We start from the raw sequence: 21384 nt of genomic DNA, 5'->3' as shown, positions 1-21384 counted from the left end.
TCCGCCTCGCGGAGGGCGCACGTTTCGAAAAGGCTCATCCTACTTCCACGCAATGACGGGAAGACGCGTCGGCGAGCGACAAAAATCGAGACGGATACGAGGCACAAAGGAAGGAACGGATATGTCACTTAGTGGTGCGAACATCTTTTCATCCTGCCGCTATCTGAAATGGGTTTGCTCTGGGCCGAAAGCGTCATCGCCGACATACCACCAACCCGCATAGCAGCGAGGCTGGCTCGTTCGCGTCTCGTACGCGGCCAGGAAATGGGATGTTTAAGTAACGCTCCGTAGCCGTGTTTTCTCAAGGAAGAGGCCCGCTGCACAAATGTCAGAGGCGCTGACGTCACGTTTGCCCAGCGGAAGCCCATTGCTCACCGTCGAAACTGACGTTGTGGGAAAGCGCAAGTGTTCCTCCAGCAATACAATATGAATCATCGAAATGAGTTCGTCTGAAGTTCTCAGAGAGAGGGCTTATACCGTGTGGTCAAACACAAAAATTAATTATATTCATGCTGTTGAAAATATTTATTGATCAAATTTAGTATGCACCCTCTGGTTGGGATCTCTATATATTTCAGGATTCCTTCGCTCGTAGCTTCTTCGGCGGCCCTGTTTACAAGCCATTATTTGTACCAGGTCATGCAGAGGTCGTCGTCAACGGTTTCGAGGAAAACGAAGTTAAAAGAAGGCTAGGGAAATGTAATAAATGAGGAAGGGGTTAAGCTCTTTTAGTTAGTCAGTATGTTTACTTGCGAAAGCAACACACATGGCTAAGAAAAATACGTGTAATGATCGCTTCGGCATTAATTTCTGACCCCTGGAGTTCTTTTCCGTGCACTGAAATGACAGCAGCTTGGCACTTCTGTAAATGTTCTCTTTAGTGCTGACAAAGGTCCGAGCCCTGCTGAACGCAGTGCAGTGTCAGTAGCACTTTTAAACAGGGTGGTAACGGGAAAAATAAGAAAACAAAGCAGGAGCCGATTTACGGGACGATCATATCACAAATCTGTCACAAACGGATCCCTTAACCCCGCTTCAATTGGTCGACATGTTCGCCAGTCCATGGCAGCCAATAGGAGCGGTGCTTTGTGACCATTTTATGACTGTATTGAGATGGTGATCGCTCCGTCATTCAGCCCCAGAACTCAATCACTGCTGTCGCAAAAGGCAGCAGACTTAATTCAGAATAACTGCACACATTCTGTGCGCACACTAGTAAACAGCATATCAAACATAAGTAAGTACCACTCTTAAGACAGCGTACAAAGCCACAATCAAGTAAGTATCACAAATAGTATAATGACAGGAGTCATAGCTATTGTAATTTGCATACCAAATCTGCGGAGCAAAGAAGAAGAAAGAATAATACGTAATATACATACAGGTCTTATGATATATACTCAGTTATAAGGCACACATAGCGCAAATCATAAAAAGGCAAGAAAAGAAGGTATTCCTTCATCATAATACGTGTTTTCACTCCATAAATGTACAGTAACCGAGTGCCATTTAGTATAATTGCGATTGAGTAGCCGAGGCGAGTATTTGTTTCAACAACCTTGCTTGAAAGATGGTTTGGTTTTGGGGGGTTTAACGTCCCAAAGCGACTAAGGCTATGAGAGACGCCGTAGTGAAGGGCTCCGGAAATTTCGACCACCTGGGGTTCTTTAACGTGCACTGACATCGCACAGTACACGGGCCTCTAGAATTTCTCCTCCAAAGAAATTCTAGCCGCCGCGGCCGGGATCGAACCCGCGTCTTTTGGGTCAGCAGCCGAGCACCATAGCCACTGAGCCACCGCGGCGGCCCTTGCTTGAAAGAGTCTGCTTCAACAGTAAAAATGGGAAATCTGCCTGACAGCGAGTCAGTGAAATTAACCGTGGTTGTGAACTCATATTAATTAAGACCCTGAAGGCCTGTTCAGCTAGAGCTCACTGGCTGAGCAGCTGTGCCGAGCTTTGCCAATATCGCTTATATTTATATTTAAATTTATATATAAATTTTATATAAATAATTTTATATAAAATTATATATAAATTTTAAATTTATATTTCGGTCCCAGAGCAGAATGATTGGTTACCATTGTGGGCACATGCCAACCGACTCCCCGGCCTCAGTCTCCTGGCAAGCTGTTCCTACGAACACCCAACCGTCCCAACTCTCGCTGATTAGGAAGACCCACACGGAATAGATCGCCCGTGATGTCCAGGACTTAAGATGTCACCGAGAAGGACAACTAATTACTCCCTCCCCCCCCCCTTTTTTTTTTTGGAGGGAGGTGGGAGAAGTTTATTCTTTCTTTCTTCGGCAAAGAGAAAGTTTATACCGGAGATTTCAACGAGGAATTAATCCTTAACTCGTTGCGTTCATGATTTCGTTATGCACCGCTTTGTTATAACTAGATCTGACTCATTTCACTTCGTACTCTCATAACACCTGCGCCACGCTTGAGCCTTACGATGACCTTACTGCTGGTACGGAGGAAATGTGTGGCGGTAGTCAACTTTTTAAGGCGATACACATTTTCTTCGCCTTTGAAAAGATGTAGACAGGGACACAAAGCGGTTTAGTAAGACGCTGGAATGGTATGGAGTAACCATTGCTGGACTTTTACGGAAAATATAAAACAGTATGTGAATTTCCACCCTCGTTGCTTAATTGCGGATTGTCACGTTCTATTTACTTTTTTTTTTGACCGCAGGTTACTTCAAGATACTTCGCCGAAGTAATGAGCGCCGCATCAAAGGCAATCTCATCACCGGAATTCCCAAGCTGTAGAGCGTGATTGTTGCGATCAACCGTCCGTGATCTTCGAATAAAACAAACAAAAGAGTTCTTGTTACCGTTCCCCTCCGGCGCAGAAATTTAATGGTCTCTGCAACGATAAGATACCAGATAGCATGTGGAAATACACCGTAGGATCAAATTCCCTTGAATAACAGGTTGTCAAACATTTCTGAAGGGCTGTAAAAGGTACATTCTTCCGCACCTTGGTCTGCCGCGTCTGTGTAAAGCACGTCAAGTCGGCCAGCATATCACTGCTGGAGTGACGCGGCCCGAGCTTCTCTGCGATCTTGATGATGAGTTGGATGGATGTTGCGGGGGAGAGGGAGAGTCTTGATGTTGGCCCTGATGGCAGGTGGGAGATTGACCACCGAGGATGGCGGACGGAAGGGAGCGATGCGAAGTCGTTCGAGGATAGAGCGGCCTGCGGAAGTTAGGGAGAGGCGTTGGCGCTTGGCCAGGAGGGCCGCCTCAATGAGCTCGTCAACTGTGTTGGAGACAATGCAAACAGGCGTGCGCAGAGTGGGGGGCAGAGGGTGCATTGGCCTCCCTAACAAGCATGGTTCTCTGCTACCCAGAAAGCGTGAACAGGTGCTACCATGAACATTGTCTTCCCCCTCTTTTATAGAGAGGCCTTTGCACGTTTCTGCACATAAAGGGTAAGCTCGGACAGTAGCTGTGTCTCGGGTTCCCGCTTCTAAAGCGTATTTTTCGAACTTATCTTCATATAAGGTTGAGCCGGGAATAAGAAGAGTTGAAACAAGTTTAAAACAATAATTAACTGAGAACACCGCTCTAGAATAAGTGCAAGATATTCGTTCGTTCTCGTGTGGGTTTACCTCTGTGCTCAGGCAAATTAGATTTTCAAGGGGCGGTCCCGTTTGAACCATTGGACCATATATTATTCGACTTTTTTAGTCACAAAAATGAGCTAGGTTCAGCATGGTTTGCAAATTTCTCGCTTGGGAGTGGGAAAACGTTGGAAATAAGTGGGAAATAAGCGCCCCTGACATATTTATCTCTTCCCAAAAGGAGTACGGGCTCCATCGTCAAATGCATGCAAAAAACACACACTGGAGAGAGCGCGTGGTTACGAGCGCAAGCCTTCGAAACCGAAACTAAAACTTGTTAGTAAATTTTGTTTTAACGTAGTTTTTAAAAATTTGAATCAAACCTCAAATAAAAATAATAAAAAGTAAAGTATAGAAGCAATAAATTCAGTTTAGCGGCGTAGTAATTCACATATTGCACAATGCGTGCTTCCTTTTCAACCGCGAAAAACCTATCCCTGCTGGTAACCTTGAAAGCAACAATAGCGGGCGAAGCAGTGGTCTTGAACATGTGCTTGACTGTGGTTGAGTGATGCTTGACGTAGAAAGTGGTCCTGTAAGTTTCATTTGTTATTGCTTTCATATCTCACGCATTTGTGACTAGATCCCAGTAACTTAGCAGCATACTACTGAACATGTTCTCAACTCTGTGAGCGTTTTTCGGCCCCGCTTATGTGCAGTTTTCATTCTACCGTGCGGTGCTGGCGAGGATCCGAAAAACGACCAGCTTGTCAATGGAATGGACCTTTCATCAAAATCTCTGTTTTCTTTCAGCTTATATGCACTTGAAATATTATATTTGCACTTTGCTAATACTTCTGATCAGTGCTATTTGCCTTTGCCCTGACGGCGTCGGTGGCAGCTGGCATTTCCTTGGGGCCACATGTTGACACTAGTTTCGTCCATTGAGCTAGTTATCAGTTAAACAAATTAAGATGTATGACCATTCATTAAAGGTAGGAAAATCAGGGTGTGGCAAGGCATGAAAGTTTTTCTTGTGCCTTTTTTTTTTCGATGGCTGTTTAGCCTTCAGGAGATGTGTTTCTTTGGATGGAGCCAGCTCTTAGCTTCTCAGTGAACAGGCTTACCTAATATGCTTTCCTTTGTTTTTTTTTCTCCTGACAGCTGCTTTAAGGACTCGCGCAGTGGAAGTGGAGGTCGAGAAGCCATCAAGATGGACTTGAACTTGCTTGTACAACGAGGATCCGAGAAATTGGACAAGGCGAATGTGATAAAGAAGATTAACACCGCTTTCCAGCGTAAATATCGCATTCTTTGCTGCGATGGCGATTACCAGTTTTAGTTTAAACTAGGCGACTGAAATCAGCGGAAAACATTTTAGGGATGCACTTAACGAAAACTGCTGCCATGTGCTTGCCCTGCTATATGATATGGTTTGCTTATGTGTAGAAAGTGAGCTGGTATGCAACTGCTGGCTAGTTGTCCACCGGGCTGGGGCGCTAATGCCGCATTCCACGGCAGAACATGAGCAGAGTCAATAAGCAGTGAGGAGCAGAGCAGTAGCACAGCGGGAGTGCAACTGCTTGCTCTCCCATTGAAACGTTCTGTGCTCTCCGAGAGCAGATGCGAAGGCGAAGGTGTATCGTGACTGGATCGTCTACTTTCCCCAGCATCCTTTTTGGCGAACATGCTTGCAGTGTGCGGTCAGTACGGCGGTGAGAGTAGATGCGTGTGACGTTCCCTGCCACAACCAGCCAAAGCCGTGCATATTTGTGCAAAAATAACCTCTCTTGCGTTTCCGTTCGGTGGCCATTCACTGCCATAGAGAGTGATGCAAACGCTAGGAAAAGTTGCGGATTACTTCATAACCTGCGTGCAAAATAGATGCTGCATCATATTCATGCACTGCACTCGTTATGTAGAAGTTACAACTTTCGCATTATTAAAGCAAACCTTTCTCTCCCAACCCCATTCTCTTAACTTCGCTGAGTGGCTGCTGCCATCTTGGCCAATATGTGCCAAAGTATAATGCGACATGAGTGCAATGGAGCACGCATTCCACATGTGTTTGTGACATGGTCGAAACGTTGTCACTTTAACTGTCAGCAATTGTCACAGCTGTTGTCCAGCGTCTCAAGTACTTCCGCGATTCAGTAACGCTTTCCCACCGCCATTTTGCGCTCACTCAATGGCAGAGGCTGAACACCCGATGCCAAGTCATTCGTGCCTTCACTGCTTTCAGTGGTATCAAATTCAGCTGACCATCACACGAACTTCGGTCCTGAGCTGCCATTGCTCTCGCACACAAGTTGAGCCAAAATATTCTCGGCATTATGGTCAAAATGATGAAAACACGACTAAAAAAATAGGATATGACGCGTTGCATCACGTGACTTCCTTCGCACTCTGCCTTTCGTGCGGGAGCAGCTCCAACTGCTCACGACTGCTTTCTGCATCGTCAAACTGCTCCTGTTCTGCCATTGGATCACATTGCTCCTGTTCCTGTTCCCCCATTGAAACACAGCTACTTTTGAGAGAGCACTTTTGGGTTGCTTTTGTGTGCTTCTGTTCTGCCAGTGGGATATGCCATGACTTATCACTTTGAGCGAAGCAAGCAAGTTCACATGGGTGTTAGTTTGAATGTTTTATTGTATAAGGTCTGTTTGCCTGAGGGTAGCTGCTAGTGCTTCATGTATTGTGCATTTTGCCACAAGATGTTGTGGCATTCTTGAGAATGAAGCCTTAAATCTATTGGTATGCAACACAGATAATGTTTTCAAAGTGAGTTTCTTACTCACTGCCATCCTAATGAACTTCTCACTTACCTATGTTAAGCATACACTGATCAGAAATCCATGTTTATACTAGGGTGCCTCGGCATCATTGCCTCACATGTGTTTGATATGGATATATAATTGTGAAAACATTTTACGAAAACCATTTATGCAAGTAATGTTTGCTGATTGGTGCCCATAAAGTTACCCATCACAACCCTATGTGACTAGGGTTGATACGTACCAGAAGCTAGATGCACTATGGCACAGAGAAACCTCTGTTGGTGTGTTGTTTGGTGCCAGCCTGCAACAGCCACATGGCTCACTTCAACACGCAGTGTGCTACTGGGTTCCTGCAGTCATCATGTACTACAGCATGGGTGCCAAGTTCACATGACATCCAAACACAGAGTGACAACTGCATACCTTCATATGTGTCACTGCTTATTGCTAGTTATGTAATCAAGTAACTCAAAGTGCTGGTCTTCATGAGATGCCATGTTGGACATAACAAGACGAGTCTCTTAGATGCTACCTTAAGGAGCATTAACTTTTGGTCAAACGTTATCTATGGAGGTCACAAATCAGTACATTTGTTCCTGAAATGTGTGAGAGGGACACCAAAAGAATTGGAAATGGTAAAATATAAAGTTAAGGTTCTTTTTTTGATACTAGGCTAACTTACCAAACCCAGTGTTTGCTAAAGTTAAGCCATCAATTCTTGGCCATTTCAGTAGGTCATCTCTTCCTTTACTTTGCCTTTGTTTTGCTCTACATCTGCGTACCTTTCAAACTCATATGTGAAAAAATCTAATTGAGAGCTCTTGTTCACTACTTTTGAACTCACCTTCTCATTTCTTTCAGTTGGATACGATGTTGTTGCCCTCAATGTTGAGATAGGTGCAAAGGAACTTGGTGCAAAGAACAAGGCAAGTCCCAAGCCTGCTGTACTGCATGGTTGTTCTTTTTCATGAAAAGGTCCAAGCTCAGGTCACTGCATGTGAAAGAGAAATTTAGCCTTCTATCACATTAGTATTTCTTGTTGCCAACTTCCTGCTTTGTATTTTTGGAACAAATATACAACTTACTCACCCAACCTTCAATTTCTGGTCAGTATGTTTAGCTGTCTTGGAGTGATGGTTTTGTCCTTTATGCTACCTGGCTGCTGCATTATATAAAAAAAAAGGAATTAGAAGGATGAGAAACCCAGTGATGAACATAGGTTGCATGCTTTTTTTTTTGTTCACACCAGATTCCAGAACCTCCTCAGTACTCGCTGAACCAGCCAGAGTTCAAAGCAACTGCGCCACGGAATCGAAGGCTCAGGATTCTTACAAGACTGACAGCCACCTTGACAGACAGTATAGAGTCACATAGGCTGGTAAGTGTTCATCTGTGCTTGACTTGAGTCTTCTTGGCTTTGTGCATTCCTTGTGAAGAAGCATTCTTTGTGAAGAAATTGAAGCTTAAGAAATCCCTGCAGCCGGATTCATTTAAACCCTTTCAAGTACAATGCCGTATTTCAGATACACTAAAAATTTTAGAAACCATGGAGAGATTTCTTAACCTTACAAGTTCTATTACCAGCTTAAGGGGAGATGTGGGCGTTGAAATGGTAAAAAGACGCAAAAATATTGAGTTTGTAAAAGTGGCATATTTGGGTTTAACACACTCCAAATTACCGGTCTACAAAGTTTCAAGGTCTAATTCAACCTCTGACTACTAAACAATCGATATATTTCGCACCCCCAAAGCACGGAAATGGCAATTTCATAGCAAAATGCGGCAGCACTTCGCGCCTGTCGCTTCCTGCAACCATGACCTCGATGGCCACCGTCTTGGTTTTGTGTGAAAGCTGACGCTCTCCCCTATATCCTTCTGATAAAGAAAACGTGGTCTATCTAGTTTGACCATGTTTCATTCACCGGAAAGTTGGCATAGGTTGGGCTACGGAAGTCACTGTGTTGAGCACCAAAATAAAATGGCAGTTATTTCAGAAAACCCGTGTGTGTTAGTGTTTAATGGTGTTTTAAAAATAAAATTTTCATCAAAATCAGGGTGACAGAATGCTTTTGATATGCAGTAGATTATGCTTCAAGTTATGTTAGTGTGAAGAAAGCAGGGCATTTTCGAACACCCTATTGCACCTTGTATATTGCTTACTCCCAAGCCAACATCAGTGGCGCTGGCTATGTCTGCTCAGGCAACCACAGTGTGTAATGAATTGAGTTTGTGGCTTTGGTGCACACTTTTTCTGAAAAAGTAGCCTTGACCCTGTGCACCACTCTTGCAGATTGTGTTTTTTGTACTCTTCTGTAAGGGGTGATGAAATTGTTAGCATATCTTTTTGCACAGTTTCTGGCTTGATGACTTAATATCTAATGCTTTGTTAATATAATTGACAGCATCACTTTGTACAACTGACCAGCTATAAGATTTTTTCAGTGTACTTTGACTTTTGCCAATGAATGTGGCGCTCGCCGTTCAAGTATAAAGAGAACATCTTTGTTGAAACCAGTTTGTCAGTGGATCCTTGTGTGTTCTTGCTGTGCTTACTTGTTATTTGTTTGCATTCAGTTTCAGTCCCCTGTTGCCAAGAAGTATGACATCATAGCAGTCTCTGTTACTCAGGAAAAGATGTTTCAGGTGAGTTTCAGGTGCCTTTAAGGTAGAGTCTGTCAACAACCAGGGTCTCTGAAGTTTAGCACCACACTCTTATAACACGACCATACCACAAGTAAAAGGCCTAGTGTGCCAGATGCTGTGTTACTGGTGATGAAAGCTGTAGGTGCTTCTCCTGCCTGAATGGCATATGAGGGCAGGTATTCCTTGATGCCATTGCTTTTCTAGTGTTTCTACTCACTACTTGAAATTGCCTGAAATTAATGGATATTGTTACGTGACATCAAGCCAATGAAAACAAGACATGACGGACGGTGATGACGTAACATAATGGCTGCAGGCTTGGCGCTAGCGCTAGGCCCACCACTGCTTGCTTTGTCTTTTTCTAATCTGCGAGAATATGTCGTGTCATCTACTGTAAGGAAACTTAATATTTAAGATTCTCATTCTGTACGTTAGTACATCTTTGCTTGCTATTGTTTGAGGAGGATAGTCTTTATATTTCCTTCCACAGTCCTTGCGTGCTGTGTTGTGCGTTTTATTTGTTCTGGTAGGTGTAACTGCAGTATTTACACTGAAATTCTTTGTTCTTAATCAATTTTTGCCACAGGTGACAGTAGTGTGTTTTGTTTATTGCATAGAAGAACTAGGCTAGTAACTGGCATAAAAATTAGTCAAGCACTATCATGCTAGCACATGTCTCAGCGTGAAAAGCCTGTGCAAGTTGTGCATAGTGCTGACATTAGTGATGTTGTGTTCAGGCTGTCTTCGGGTGTCATTTCTTAGCAGTCCAACACTTTTTATTGCAGGGCTCATGTGTTAAGTTGTGTCAACTTTAATTTCACTCTGACTGTAGTGAACAATATATATTCTTTGCACTTCCGCACTAGCTAATGCTGCTCTCAGGTTGAATGCTTTTAAACTTTTTATCATTCCTAGCTGTTAACATATCGAAAGAGTTATCTAAAATGAAGTTTTTTTGCACCAACTCATATACCTTCATTTTTGACAAAACTATGCATGCTGTGTCAAACAGTGCTGGGTGCCCTTGTTCTGTTTATTTATTTATTTATTTATTTACAATACTGCCAGTCCCAGCAGGGACCATAGCAGGTGGGCGAACAAAAATGACAAACATGATACAAATTTGAGCAGTGCACTCTGGAATTAAAAAAAAAAAGTGAATACAAATCAAACACAGGTGAACAGTAAGGAACAAGCAAAATAAAAGAAAAGGTAAACATTAGCAAGGAAAAAGAAAAATACATGTCTAGGAGTGGGGTGGAGCATTGCCATAAGGAATTCAATTAGAGCACATGGGAACACAGCAGCGGAAAAAATAAGAGAGACTTTCTTCACAATTAATTAACAATCTAATGAAGTGATGAAAGACGGTTGAGTATGTCAGTGAAACTGCTTTATTCGGTAATTGATAAGGATTCTATCCGTGACGTGAACTGAGATAATGTGGTTGCAGTTATGATTGAGGGATCAAGGCGATTCCATTCTCTGATCACGAGGGGAAAGTACGAATACATGAACGTGTCGTTATGGCATGAGTATTCTTTTATCGCGCGTGCGTGTTTATGCCTCGACGGGCGTGATTGCGAGAAAGATATGTATTTTGATACGTCTATCTTGTAGTAGTTGTGCATCAGGTGAAATAAAAATTTTAGTCGTGCTTGTTGCGCTCTTGATGATAGCGTCGCTAAACCCGAAATCGCCGCAAGGTTAGTTGGTGAATCTGTGCGCTTATATTTGTTGTGTATAAACCGCAATGCTTTACGCTGTACTTTTTCTAGTTTTGTTACATTAGTCACTGAATGGGGGAACCAAACTGTGTTAGCGTATTCTAAAACTGGTCGAACGAAAGTAGTATATGCTAGAAGCTTTGTCGATGTGGGTGCAAGGCGCAGACATCTTCGAAGAAAAAATAGTTTGCGTAATGCTTTCGAGGTTATGCTAGCAATGTGCGCGTCCCATCTGAGGTCAGAAGTTAGTGTGATACCTAAGTACTTATGCTGGTGAACTTTCGTCAGTATTCTGCCATTAACAAAGTACGGAAAATCATAAGGCTGCCTTTTTCTTGTTACCGTCATGCAAACAGATTTAGTCGTGTTTACCGTCATTTGCCATGTTTTGCACCATTCGGTTATTTTGTTCAATAAATCGCTGAGTGAAATGTGGTCTTCGTAGCTGTTAATTTTTTTATAGAGAATGCAGTCATCGGCGAAGAGTTTGATGTTAGAATCGATATTGTTGGTTATGTCGTTGATGAAAATTAAAAATAACAGTGGCCCCAACACGGATCCTTGAGGTACACCTGATATGACAGGTACTGTCGCAGATTCCATGTTCTGAAACAGTACGAATTGTGTCCGGTTTGATAAGTAATCTGAAATCCAATCTAAAATTTCCCCATCCCCGATGGCACCCCGTAACTTTGCTATTAATTTGTTATGACAGACGCGATCGAATGCTTTAGAAAAGTCCAATAATATAATGTCAGTCTGGCTACAGTTATTGATGGCGAATGCAAGGTCATGCACAACCTCTGTAAGCTGTGTGACGGTTGATAGCCCATGCCGGAATCCATGTTGGTTTGATGATAACAGATTGTGAGTATCAAGGAAGTTTGTTAGGTGTTTAAGGATGACATGCTCGAGCAACTTGCAAGCCGTGCTGGTGAGAGATATTGGTCTATAATTCGATGGTAATGTGGTGTCTCCTGTTTTGTGTATTGGTATAATCTTTGCCTTCTTCCAGTCGTCGGGTAAAGTTGATGACGAGAGAGATTTACGAAATATCAGACCCAAGTATCTGCTGCACCATTCTGCGTATCGTTTCAAGAAATCGTTTGGGATATTGTCTGGTCCGGGTGATTTTTTAGGGTCAAGCGTGAGTAATAGATTAAAAATGCCCGCATCTGATATGATTAAAGGGTCAATGCGTGATGTTTGATTGCCGTAAAAGTCCGGGAGATTACCGTCATCTTTTGTGAAACTTGAGTGAAAAAAACGTGTTGTACGCATTAGCATTGTTAGCTCTATCCTCAGGAGACAAGTCGGATAACGGTTTTTTAGTTGGGCGGAAATGGTTCCAAAATCTATGCGGGTTGTTTGTCAGAAAGTTAGGCAGTGTTACATTAAAATAGTGTTTCTTGGCCTGTTTGCCTATCTCTCTGAACTTTGCGATTGCGCACGCTAGTTTTGTAGTTTTAGAAGGACATGAACCATGATTTTTGATAGAAATACGCAACCTTTTCACATGACGTTTGGCGTGGATGACATTCCTTGTTACCCATGGACTGTTTCTTGTGGACGCTTGGTTTTTAGTGGAACATGATTAGTTATGCAGTGTGAAACCATAGTCTTAAAATGAAGCCAAACCCTGTTAATATTGATTGAGGGGTCGGAGACCATTTCACTGAATGCTTCAAATTCATGTGCGAGGTAGGTTAATATGCTGGCATCATCAGCCTTATCGAAGTTCAGTGTCGTCTTGACATCAGATCGTTTTTGTATTGAGCAGTCTAGAGGTAACAAACATAATGGTATGTTGTGATCAGAGATGCCTTCGATGATTTCTGTCTGCGCTTGGTGTACTGGAAAGTGATCACTGATTAGTATAAGATCGAGGACATTGTTTGCTGATCCTTGCTTGCGCGTTGGTTCTAGGATAATTTGGTGGAGATTAAAGGAGAGCATTAAGTCAAAAAGGGCTCCTGAAGATGATGATGTGTGTTGCATAGTTATCCAGTCCACGTCCGGAAGGTTAAAGTCACCCATGAGAATAATTCTAGTGCTGCAAGCATATTGTTGAAGGAAGTCATGAATGACAGAAATGCACTCATCTCCTGAAGAGGGGCTCCTATACAGACAGCCTACACAGACAGTAGTATTGTTGCAGAGAAGTCTGCAGAATACGCTTTCAGCACCTGACACATCTGGGAGCGTAACAAACGGCAGGGTTTTCTTTATCAAGAGAGCCACACCACCGCCACGGGAGTCTCGGTCTTTCCGAATGACTGAGTAGTTGGGTGGTGCGATTTCATGACTCGAAATTTCTGGTGAAAGCCAAGTCTCCGTGACGGCGACAATATCAGGTTCCCGATAAATTAATAGGTTTTCTAAAGACTCTACTTTGTTTGCTATGCTCCTTGCGTTTACATTTATGATGGTCAGTGCTTTAATCGCGCTCTTCCCCGTGTCGTTGTGTCCCCGTGTGAGTACTTACTGTATCTTTGCCTTTTGCACTCAGCACCTCTGCAACCAGGGCGAATTTGACATAGTCTGTCTTACTCTTGACGACCGGCTGCCTTTTGTGGTGAAGCGAACACAGTATGGAGCGGTGAGTGGCTATGAGTTGCTCTGAAATGTGCCTGAGTGTTGAATTTCCTGATATAGATGCCCATTATGTCACAGGTGGAATTTTAAGGTAAAAGCCTTTAATGGCTCATGCTCGCAGTCGCGTCCGTCCGTGTGTTGGAATCGTGCCAACTGTGCCCTGTCCTCCGCGCAGCAGCGCAACCTCCTCTCCCCTTTAGCAACCAGCGCGCCGGTGGGGGCACAGCTGTGCATAGCAACCATGACGTCACACAGTAGCGGAAGAACGAGTGCGCGCGTGTTGGCGGTGGCAGCTGCACTGCCGCTCCTTCGCCAGACGTCTCATTGCAGTCGAGTGAGTGAGGCGCATGGCTCCGAAGCAGCCCAGTGATTCGGCGCCAAGCGGTTCGGGGAAGCGGCAGCAGATGCCGTATTCCCCCAACACCAAACACCAGAAGAGCAAGGAGCGAATACGCATGCGACGGCTGAACATGTCACCAGATGCGAAACACAAGGTTTTCGCCATGCACACTTTAGAATTTACAAAGTGTCTTTCGTAATTTTTGCAAAGCATAGGAAGCTAGCAAGATATGAGAACCAGTGGAGTGTAGCGAGGCTTCGTAATTGTTGATGCCCTTATGGCACCTTTGTTGTGGTAATGCCCACTCGTCGCGTGTCATCATGCCACATCTTAAATTGACAGTGAGGAGAACGCTATTAATATTTTTTTTTATACCAAAATTCGATAGTTCAACATTTCATGGCTTTGTTGCCACTTGGCCGGCAGCGAAAGAAGCATTTATTTCTAAGGAATTTGGATTCGAAGTTGAAAAAGTTTTTGCTGCCGCTCTGATTCAAACTTGGGATTCTCTTATGATGACACAGGACTAAGTGACGTGAAACATGATGTGCACATGACGTGATGCAGACTCCGTGATTTCTGGCGGCCAGCAGTGCGGAGAGCAGTGTGGCTAGCAGCAGCCGAAAAGAAAGCTACCGCCGGCCGCACGTTGAAGGCATCTATCGGCTATTGCGGCCGTCGCTACCATCGCTTCGTGTACGTTTGCACCGACGTTTTGCCAGCGTTAGGATGGATCCCGTTCTCGAAGTCGTCAACGAAGTTCTCGCAAATAGACACCTTTAGCATACCGTGCACCTTGTTATGGTTAGCTGAGTACCGGGAGCCCGCCTACTGCCGGTGAGCAGGCGCTGATTGGTCCCGATGCTGCAGGCGCACGTAGCTGCCGGGTACGTGGCGCCAACTGGTGACGTCAAGGAGATTTGCGCATGCATTGGCTGCGCCTCAGTAATTTGTGACTTCTCGTTTCCCAGTGTTGCTAGACCAATGCACTGTTTTGTCCTATGACGTCATCATGCTTGTACTTGCGAGTTTGGCCTGTGGCGGCGATACCTGTATTTTGGTTCTTGCTCTTGTCTACGTTACAAGAGCTTTGTTGTCAGTATGAGTGGCGTTTTTGTAATCAGGAGCTGGTATTCTGTCGATGCAAGCCAAGTTCAATTTCTCCTCAGTGTCCCTTTAAAGCTTGACTTATTTTCTAATTTTATTGTTTGAAGTCCTTTTCTTCTACTGAAAATAATTGATTTCGTCAATTGTATTGCTTCCTTGCGCAGGCCACAGGCCGTGGGCTGTTCTTTGAGATTCAGTATGCCCCATGTATCCGAGATGAGACATCGCTGCGGAACACCATTGCTAACTGCCAGACTCTCATACATGCAGGGAAGGGAAAGGTAAGGGTGCAGTGTCTCTTTCTCAACAACCATCCGATTGGTGCTGCAGAATTTCAGACAGCATGGTGTGCCAAGTGTTAGCCATTGTGTAGAAAGCAATGGTTTGTGCTGATCAGGCTTATTTGGCATTGTGTCTGTGGAGAACTCAACAACAGCTCTTGCAGTGTTCGGCTTGTCAGAGAATTCAGTTGGACAGATTCCATCCTGTAGAGTTTTCTGTAGGCACCTGTTTTCCTTAGAAAACCGAAAAGCTGGACGAGGTGAAGCAAAAACAAAGTGATCACTTTTGGATTAATGGAAGTCAGCTATGTAGAGCTCCCTTCATGGCAAGTTAATGAACTTTTCTTGCGGTGGAAACTCTCATCAAAGGTGTTTTTTGCAGGGGGTCATTATATCAAGTGGAGCTTGGATGGTGAGCGGCAAGCACTTGTTTTCTATTTGTTGTTTCTTTTTATTATTTTGTCAGAGCCAGTTGCTGTTTCTTACTCTGTGTGCAATGGAAAGGGCGCTCTCTGTCAGCTTAACCAATTAGCACGAGGTATCATAAATTTACAGCTCACTGTTTGCATGCCATGTACTCATTACTGCTTGAAGCTTTCGTACACAGCATTAACATGTTCGCAGTAAATGTTTGGCATCACTGGGAGGAAGCTGTGTGAAAAGCAAGTGGGCGTGAATGTGCGACTTCTAGCCAGCGTTCGACAAATCTTTGTCTGTCATTTTCTGACAACTTTTGCGGGGAGAAGAAATTCATTAGATTCAAAAGTCGTCTACTATTCTTGGGCTTTTGAGTTTATTCAAGGCCCTCAGGTTGGTCTTTCATGCAACTCAGACTAGCTACACAAAATGCACCTAGTCTGCCATTGCTTCCAATTTGCAACATATTGCTTTCTCACATTTTGGCTACGTTTACAAACATTTTGTTGATGCCTTTTTAATATAGTACATCTACTAGCCTGGTGTGGAGGTGGTGATTTTTTTCTCCCATTTCTACTTGATATAATGAAGGAGTCTTGCAATGGAGATAAAAAATTTTTCCATTATTTGTTTGCGTAATATGAGTCATATGGTGGTGCCTCATGCTTCTGTGAGTGTGTTAACATCATAATGTTTAATATTTTAACCAGCTCCAGAAATGGTTTTTGTGAGTTGCTGACGCTAAAAAGCAGCTGCGTTTTGGGGCACACATATGAGGTGGGAAATGTAATTGCCTGCTGCCTCAGTGATTGGCTGTGGTGGACTTGGCACTTTCTCTATACTTGAAAAATTAGCAAAAAGCAGTGCATCTGACCTTTATAGTTACTTCATACAGAGGGTGAACTGAAAAGCAAACTGAAAACTGAAACGAAAGAGTGCACTCCTTACTCTGCTACTCTATGAGTCAGCAGTACGAAGGAAATGGTAAAAAAACGCTAACTACTTCACAAACAATGTGTCCAGAAAAGAAAAGAGATAGAAGAGACGTTTTAGTTGAGGACAAGGGATCTTTTCGGGCAGCAGCTCAGAATCGGGATTTACCAACAAAGATAAGGAGCTCCTCTGTGTTTGCACCTGCTGCTCTTCCTGCATAACTTGTATCACAAGGGTTACAACAATGATGCCATCAGAAACCACGGCTGTTGTGTCAGCCGTGGCTTGCCATGACAAGACAAACATATGGCATGCAAGTATTTGCTCACCTTTTACTAAGCATGGAATGTAGGCTGGTATCAGTCAGTTCCAATGCTAGGGAAGTCAAATGGAAATCCCTGCTCTTTTTTTCATCTACTTGCAGTGTGGATATTGAAGGCGCTATGATTAGCATTTGCGTGTGGCGATTTCAGTGATTCTTTTTGCACTGATCGTGGGAATGTATGAGGGACCCTTTGTACCATAATATCTGACAGTGAAAAAAAAAAATAAAAAATTATCATAGCATTCTTTAAGCTGCTTTACTTTGTAACATGACCAGAGGTCCTGAGTACATTTGTCATATTGTTAATTATGAGACGAACATCTGTGAGATCTTTTCCCTTCTTTTACAGTGCAGGTTTCAGGTGCACATTTCTGCGTTCCACGTCGGTGTAACATGCCACCTGATAGGTGGCATATTACGGTGTGTGACAGGTGGCTTGTTGGCAGATACCGTATTCACTCATATAATGATCACACTTTTTCTTTTTTTCAAAAAATTGACGAAAATTTAGGGGTGCGATCATTACGCAGGCTAAATTTTTTACAAAACATTTTTGAGCACCAAAAACGCAAACAAGTTGCAGGCAGACAACCCTTGTCACACGGGCGTGCTACCCGCGGTTACACCGCTAAACGCAGTTATCGTGAGCCGAGCTCGGCGATCTCGGCTTACAATATTAACCGAGAAGGTAGAGTGCGAAAAGTGCATGAGCTGGCCCGCTTCAAGAACGTACTTTCTTCGCACTAAATCATGTTCCAAAAACGACACATCAAAATAGGCAGTGTGTGTAGTGCTGCGCGATGGCGCTTTTATGCAGCCTTCGATCTCGTCCGATGGCGCAGCAACAGCGTACAACAGCAACGTCCCGCGGCACTCAAGCTACGCATTTTGCCGCCATTATGCCGAAAAATGTCCGGTCCCTGCCGCATCGTTGATGTACTTAAGTGACACATTCGCAACGCTCAGAGCACTGGATTCCGTGCACTTACCTGCCGCCCGCAACGCGGCGGATAATGGCGCTCTGTACTCCCTAGTTGTCTCTAGGCCTGACTTCTTTCGTCTCGAAGCCACAATTGAGGGCGCTTTTGAATTGACCAACACTATAATAAATGCTCTACTTATGGTGCTGCCTTACTGACAGCCTAATTGTTTCATATTAAAAGAAATATATACAATCGATTTTAGCGACGCCGTAGCAGCGGAGCTGGCGTGCAAGCAGATCAGGTCACTCGCGCTGCAACGGCGGCAGCTGCTACGCGGCTGCGAACGTAAAACTAGCTTGTATCACAGTTATTGCTCCTACCAGCAGCTTGGTGCAGGCCAGCGATCCTCAAGGAGGATTCATTTTTGACGTTCCCGTATCCCAGGGCTTATTATTTACGAGAACAATAAAGTTTAGCCGGATCACCGCGTCACTTCGTTCGTTGCACCGCAACCCAGAACGGTGGCGAGCCTTGCGACAATGGCGAACCGTGATTCGATATAACCGCAGTTAAGTTTGGTATCCACGATTAAGCATAACCGCATTTGGACTGCCCATGTAACTGCCCGTGTGAACCAATTGCGTGTTTGTTTGCTTGTTTATGTGAAGCCAGCTTTGCGGCAGCCTGCCCACCGGGTTGCAGGCGACCTGCCCAAGGGGTATGCGTGTGTCCGCATGCTTGCACGTGTGTACACACGTGCACACACCTGGCAGGTGGTCCATAGACAATGCAAAACAATGGCCACACAGTGCTAGCACACCTAGTTCAGATTTGACCTAGCTTCACAAATCAACCATCATTTTTTTGGTATGAAGTTGGTTGTCCTACAGCTGTATTGCTCATCCTTTCCACTTTCTTCTTTTTGCAGCCTCAAGAACTAAGAGGGCCGTATGATGCAGCTAACCTGTATCCTTCTTATTTATAAGCGTCCAAGTGATTCTGTTGCCCTGAATTTTCGATGGTGTGACTTAGCTAAAGGCCTCGTGTTGACTTCGAGGGACTCCAGGGACTTCAGGGGTGACAACAGTGCATGGGTGCATGATGGCTGTGTGGTGTCTATAGCTGCATGCATATTTCGACAGTATTGCAGAGTCAGTTTTATTGATTTTCTTTACTTGTTTTGCTGAAGTATTTTCTTTGGCATGTTCTTTTACCTATGTCATGCCATGTTTCTGGCACTTCACCATATGTCCTTGACTCTCTCCATAGAGGTTTCCTGTATGGACTTACCGAGTGCACCACACATGAGGCTGTGTTCCGAAACTGTCGAAATGTCGTCATGCATGCAGGTAAAACCACTCATGCCCATGCCATTCCAGGGTGCAGACGTAGCTGTGAAACATTCACAGCATATTGTGTCACTTTGAAAATGCTTATCATTTCCACATCTATCCAGCTCCTTACGTTGACGAAGGACTTAAGTGGAAATTAACATCTGGGTGGTGCCTTTTAAATACAGTCCTAGGCAAAGGCTTTGTTTTGTCAGCGCAGCAGTCCAGAATCACTTGTGTTATTTTAGTTGTGGCAGTTTTCTTGAATATTTTTTGCAGTCACTACGCTTCCCAATAAAATAGTTAATGTTAGTGAAACCTGCAGACATATTCTGGCGCATTTTCATGTGGACTGATTCAAATGCCAAAATGGCTCACCAGTGAAGCCAGCCTCCTTCATCTCCTTGGCACACTTCTTTGCCTTAGGCACACTGTTACATCACATCCTTCTGCCATCCACTCAACACTCAGATAAATATTTAAACAGGTTGTGTTCTAGCTGTGGTGAGTGTCTTAATTTTTTTCCACTGTTGGCCTTCCTGGCTCCATTTACTGATTCTATTGTGCTTTGAGCTTTGCATCAGTCGTGAGTGATTTATTCATCAGCACTCAGCCTCAATCTTATGGTGTAGCTTTTCATGCATTAGGTACGTGGGCATTCATTCCTCTCAGGGCACTTTGCTAATGTACTGCTTCCAGTCCACCTGAATAAATTGACACATATGTTGACGCAGTCAACACGGTGTCAGAGGTGTTGACAAAACGTAGTGCCCACAGTGTTGAATAACAGGACACTACAGCCTAGCATACTTTAGAAAGAAAGACTGCAGTGTTTTAGAATAGGTTGCACTGGTTAACTATGCTAAAATCAGCCTATCCCATCATTCACCTGTTCTGACTTAAGTCATCACATTTAAAGGGACCCTGAGGGCAGAATTTGGTTGGCCTGTATCGATGTTTCAATGACAAGGATGCTATTTTCACTTAAAATGGAGCTTTTGTAAGCTAGAAAATACCAGAAAATGAAATGTAGGCATCACCATCACTGGTCAGTTTCGCATGTTAACTGCAGTATGTCGGCAGCATTTCTTAGCCATGAATCCCAAAGGATACGCTGTGATTGTCTTTGTCTTGTTTTTTGTGTTTTTTCATCTCTCTTTCACTCTCTCACTTTTGCCGTGAGTGTTATTTGTGTGTTTTTTTCTGATTTTGTTTTCCCTCCGACTCCAAGTGCTTGGAAAGAGCCCGGTAGTGCAGCCGTGGGTCTCTTTCTTTTCTTACTTCTGAACCATAGCTGTTAGCTACTCCTCCACAGGCAGGTATTCCACGCCGTTTTTGTACGCCAGAGAGAGCACATGTGGTGCCGATCTGGCCATCTTTGTGCTGCGATAACACATGTTGTGATGCCACGTCAGTTTAAAGGCGCAAAAGGACGCAACGAACAAACAAAGCTTCAAACACTTTGTACCTTTGTTTCTTTCCTTCGCTTGTTCATTGTCTTCTACAATACTCTGCAGTGTTAAAATGGCTTAACTTAAAGCAGTTGCCTACCTTGCTTGCTGTACTACTCTGATCCGGTGTTTTCTCTTGTGATTATCACGGAAATAGATAATATTCCACCTTTGGAAGCTTCCAACGGTATTGTTGTGGCTGTTGTACATACACGACACTGCAAAAAAGAGACCTTCTTTCTCCTAATACTCACTGCCGCATCGTTGTGCACAATGACAGGCATTAGCAGATGGCGTTGCGAGAACAGACACTTTTTGCCGCTGTTCCATTGACATTATTCAAAAAAACTTAAGCTATCTTTGTACTTTTTTATTGCTTTGTTTCCTTTCTGCTTTATGTTGTTGGTGTGTGGGTTTGCCAGTTAGCACTGTGCTGTTGGAACACTGAGGAATATCTGGTTTGCTCTAGCACCATGGTTGTGGCAACTTGCTACTGTGTCATTTATGTGCTTTAGCTGTTTGTATTTATTTTTGGTGCACTAACAGAGACGAGGCGAAAAGCAGATCGGGCTGTTATATTCTCGAAGGCTGTGGATGAATTATCTGCCAAAGACCGGTGGCTCGTGGACGCTTGCAAAGTGCCAGGTACGGAAGGAGCAGCAGCAAAGGCATCTACGTCAGGAGACTCCAAGTCTGATGGGCCTCCGCCTAAGAAGAAGAAAAGGAAGGGGCTGTCATAAAAGATGTAAAATAAAACAAACATTGTGACTGTTTTGAACTGTGGGAGGTTTTGTGTCTATATTACTGATTAGCTGCAAGGCAAGGGGTTTAATGATTTTGCTTTGTATGACAAACAAGGACCACTTCAAAATTATTGAATAGCTATTTGTCTGTCCTTCAACAGGGTGCAGCCAAGGTTGGGTGTGTGCATTAAAAAAAAAAAAAAGAACATTGTAGCT

The 21384-nt window shown here is 43.8% G+C and overlaps 1 protein-coding gene and 1 long non-coding RNA gene across 3 annotated transcripts in view; one reads left to right on the top strand and one right to left on the bottom strand.

Annotated features, from left to right (window-relative positions):
- Window positions 1–4089: 4089 nt before the first annotated feature.
- Window positions 4090–21208, top strand: Rpp30 (ribonuclease P protein subunit Rpp30). Of its 2 annotated transcripts, XM_089542968.1 has the most exons (11): window positions 4090–4170; window positions 4740–4873; window positions 7214–7278; window positions 7602–7730; window positions 8927–8995; window positions 13232–13321; window positions 14929–15045; window positions 15428–15457; window positions 18572–18609; window positions 18913–18992; window positions 20972–21208. In XM_089542968.1, exons 2-11 carry the CDS (start codon window positions 4789–4791, stop codon window positions 21163–21165), a joined length of 897 nt encoding a protein of 298 aa, XP_089399094.1. In that variant the 5' UTR covers window positions 4090–4170; window positions 4740–4788; the 3' UTR covers window positions 21166–21208. The 2 variants fall into 2 exon arrangements, with proteins under 2 accessions (XP_089399094.1, XP_089399095.1); XM_089542969.1 differs by lacking the exon at window positions 15428–15457.
- The window catches only part of LOC149341096 (uncharacterized), a 5349-nt gene continuing 4948 nt past the window's right edge, over window positions 20984–21384 (bottom strand). The window contains exon 2 of the long non-coding RNA XR_016282871.1: window positions 20984–21133. This is a non-coding gene — a long non-coding RNA (uncharacterized LOC149341096). The remainder of the gene's footprint in view (window positions 21134–21384) is intronic.

The sequence above is a fragment of the Amblyomma mixtum genome, chromosome 5 (genome assembly GCF_055824585.1).
Source record: "Amblyomma mixtum isolate Tamu chromosome 5, ASM5582458v1, whole genome shotgun sequence".
NCBI classification, from domain to species: Eukaryota; Metazoa; Arthropoda; class Arachnida; order Ixodida; family Ixodidae; genus Amblyomma; species Amblyomma mixtum.
Note: the sequence above shows the minus strand (reverse complement) of the source record. Positions and strands in the feature narration are given on the sequence as shown.

Excerpts from the sequence above, each read along its gene's own strand:
- Rpp30 (XM_089542968.1), top strand. The coding sequence starts at position 4,789 with ATGGACTTGAACTTGCTTGTACAACGAGGATCCGAGAAATTGGACAAG. Across the intron at positions 18,610-18,912 it reads CCGTATGATGCAGCTAACCT|AGGTTTCCTGTATGGACTTA; the intron begins GTATCCTTCTTA and ends CTCTCTCCATAG. Across the intron at positions 18,993-20,971 it reads AAATGTCGTCATGCATGCAG|AGACGAGGCGAAAAGCAGAT; the intron begins GTAAAACCACTC and ends GTGCACTAACAG.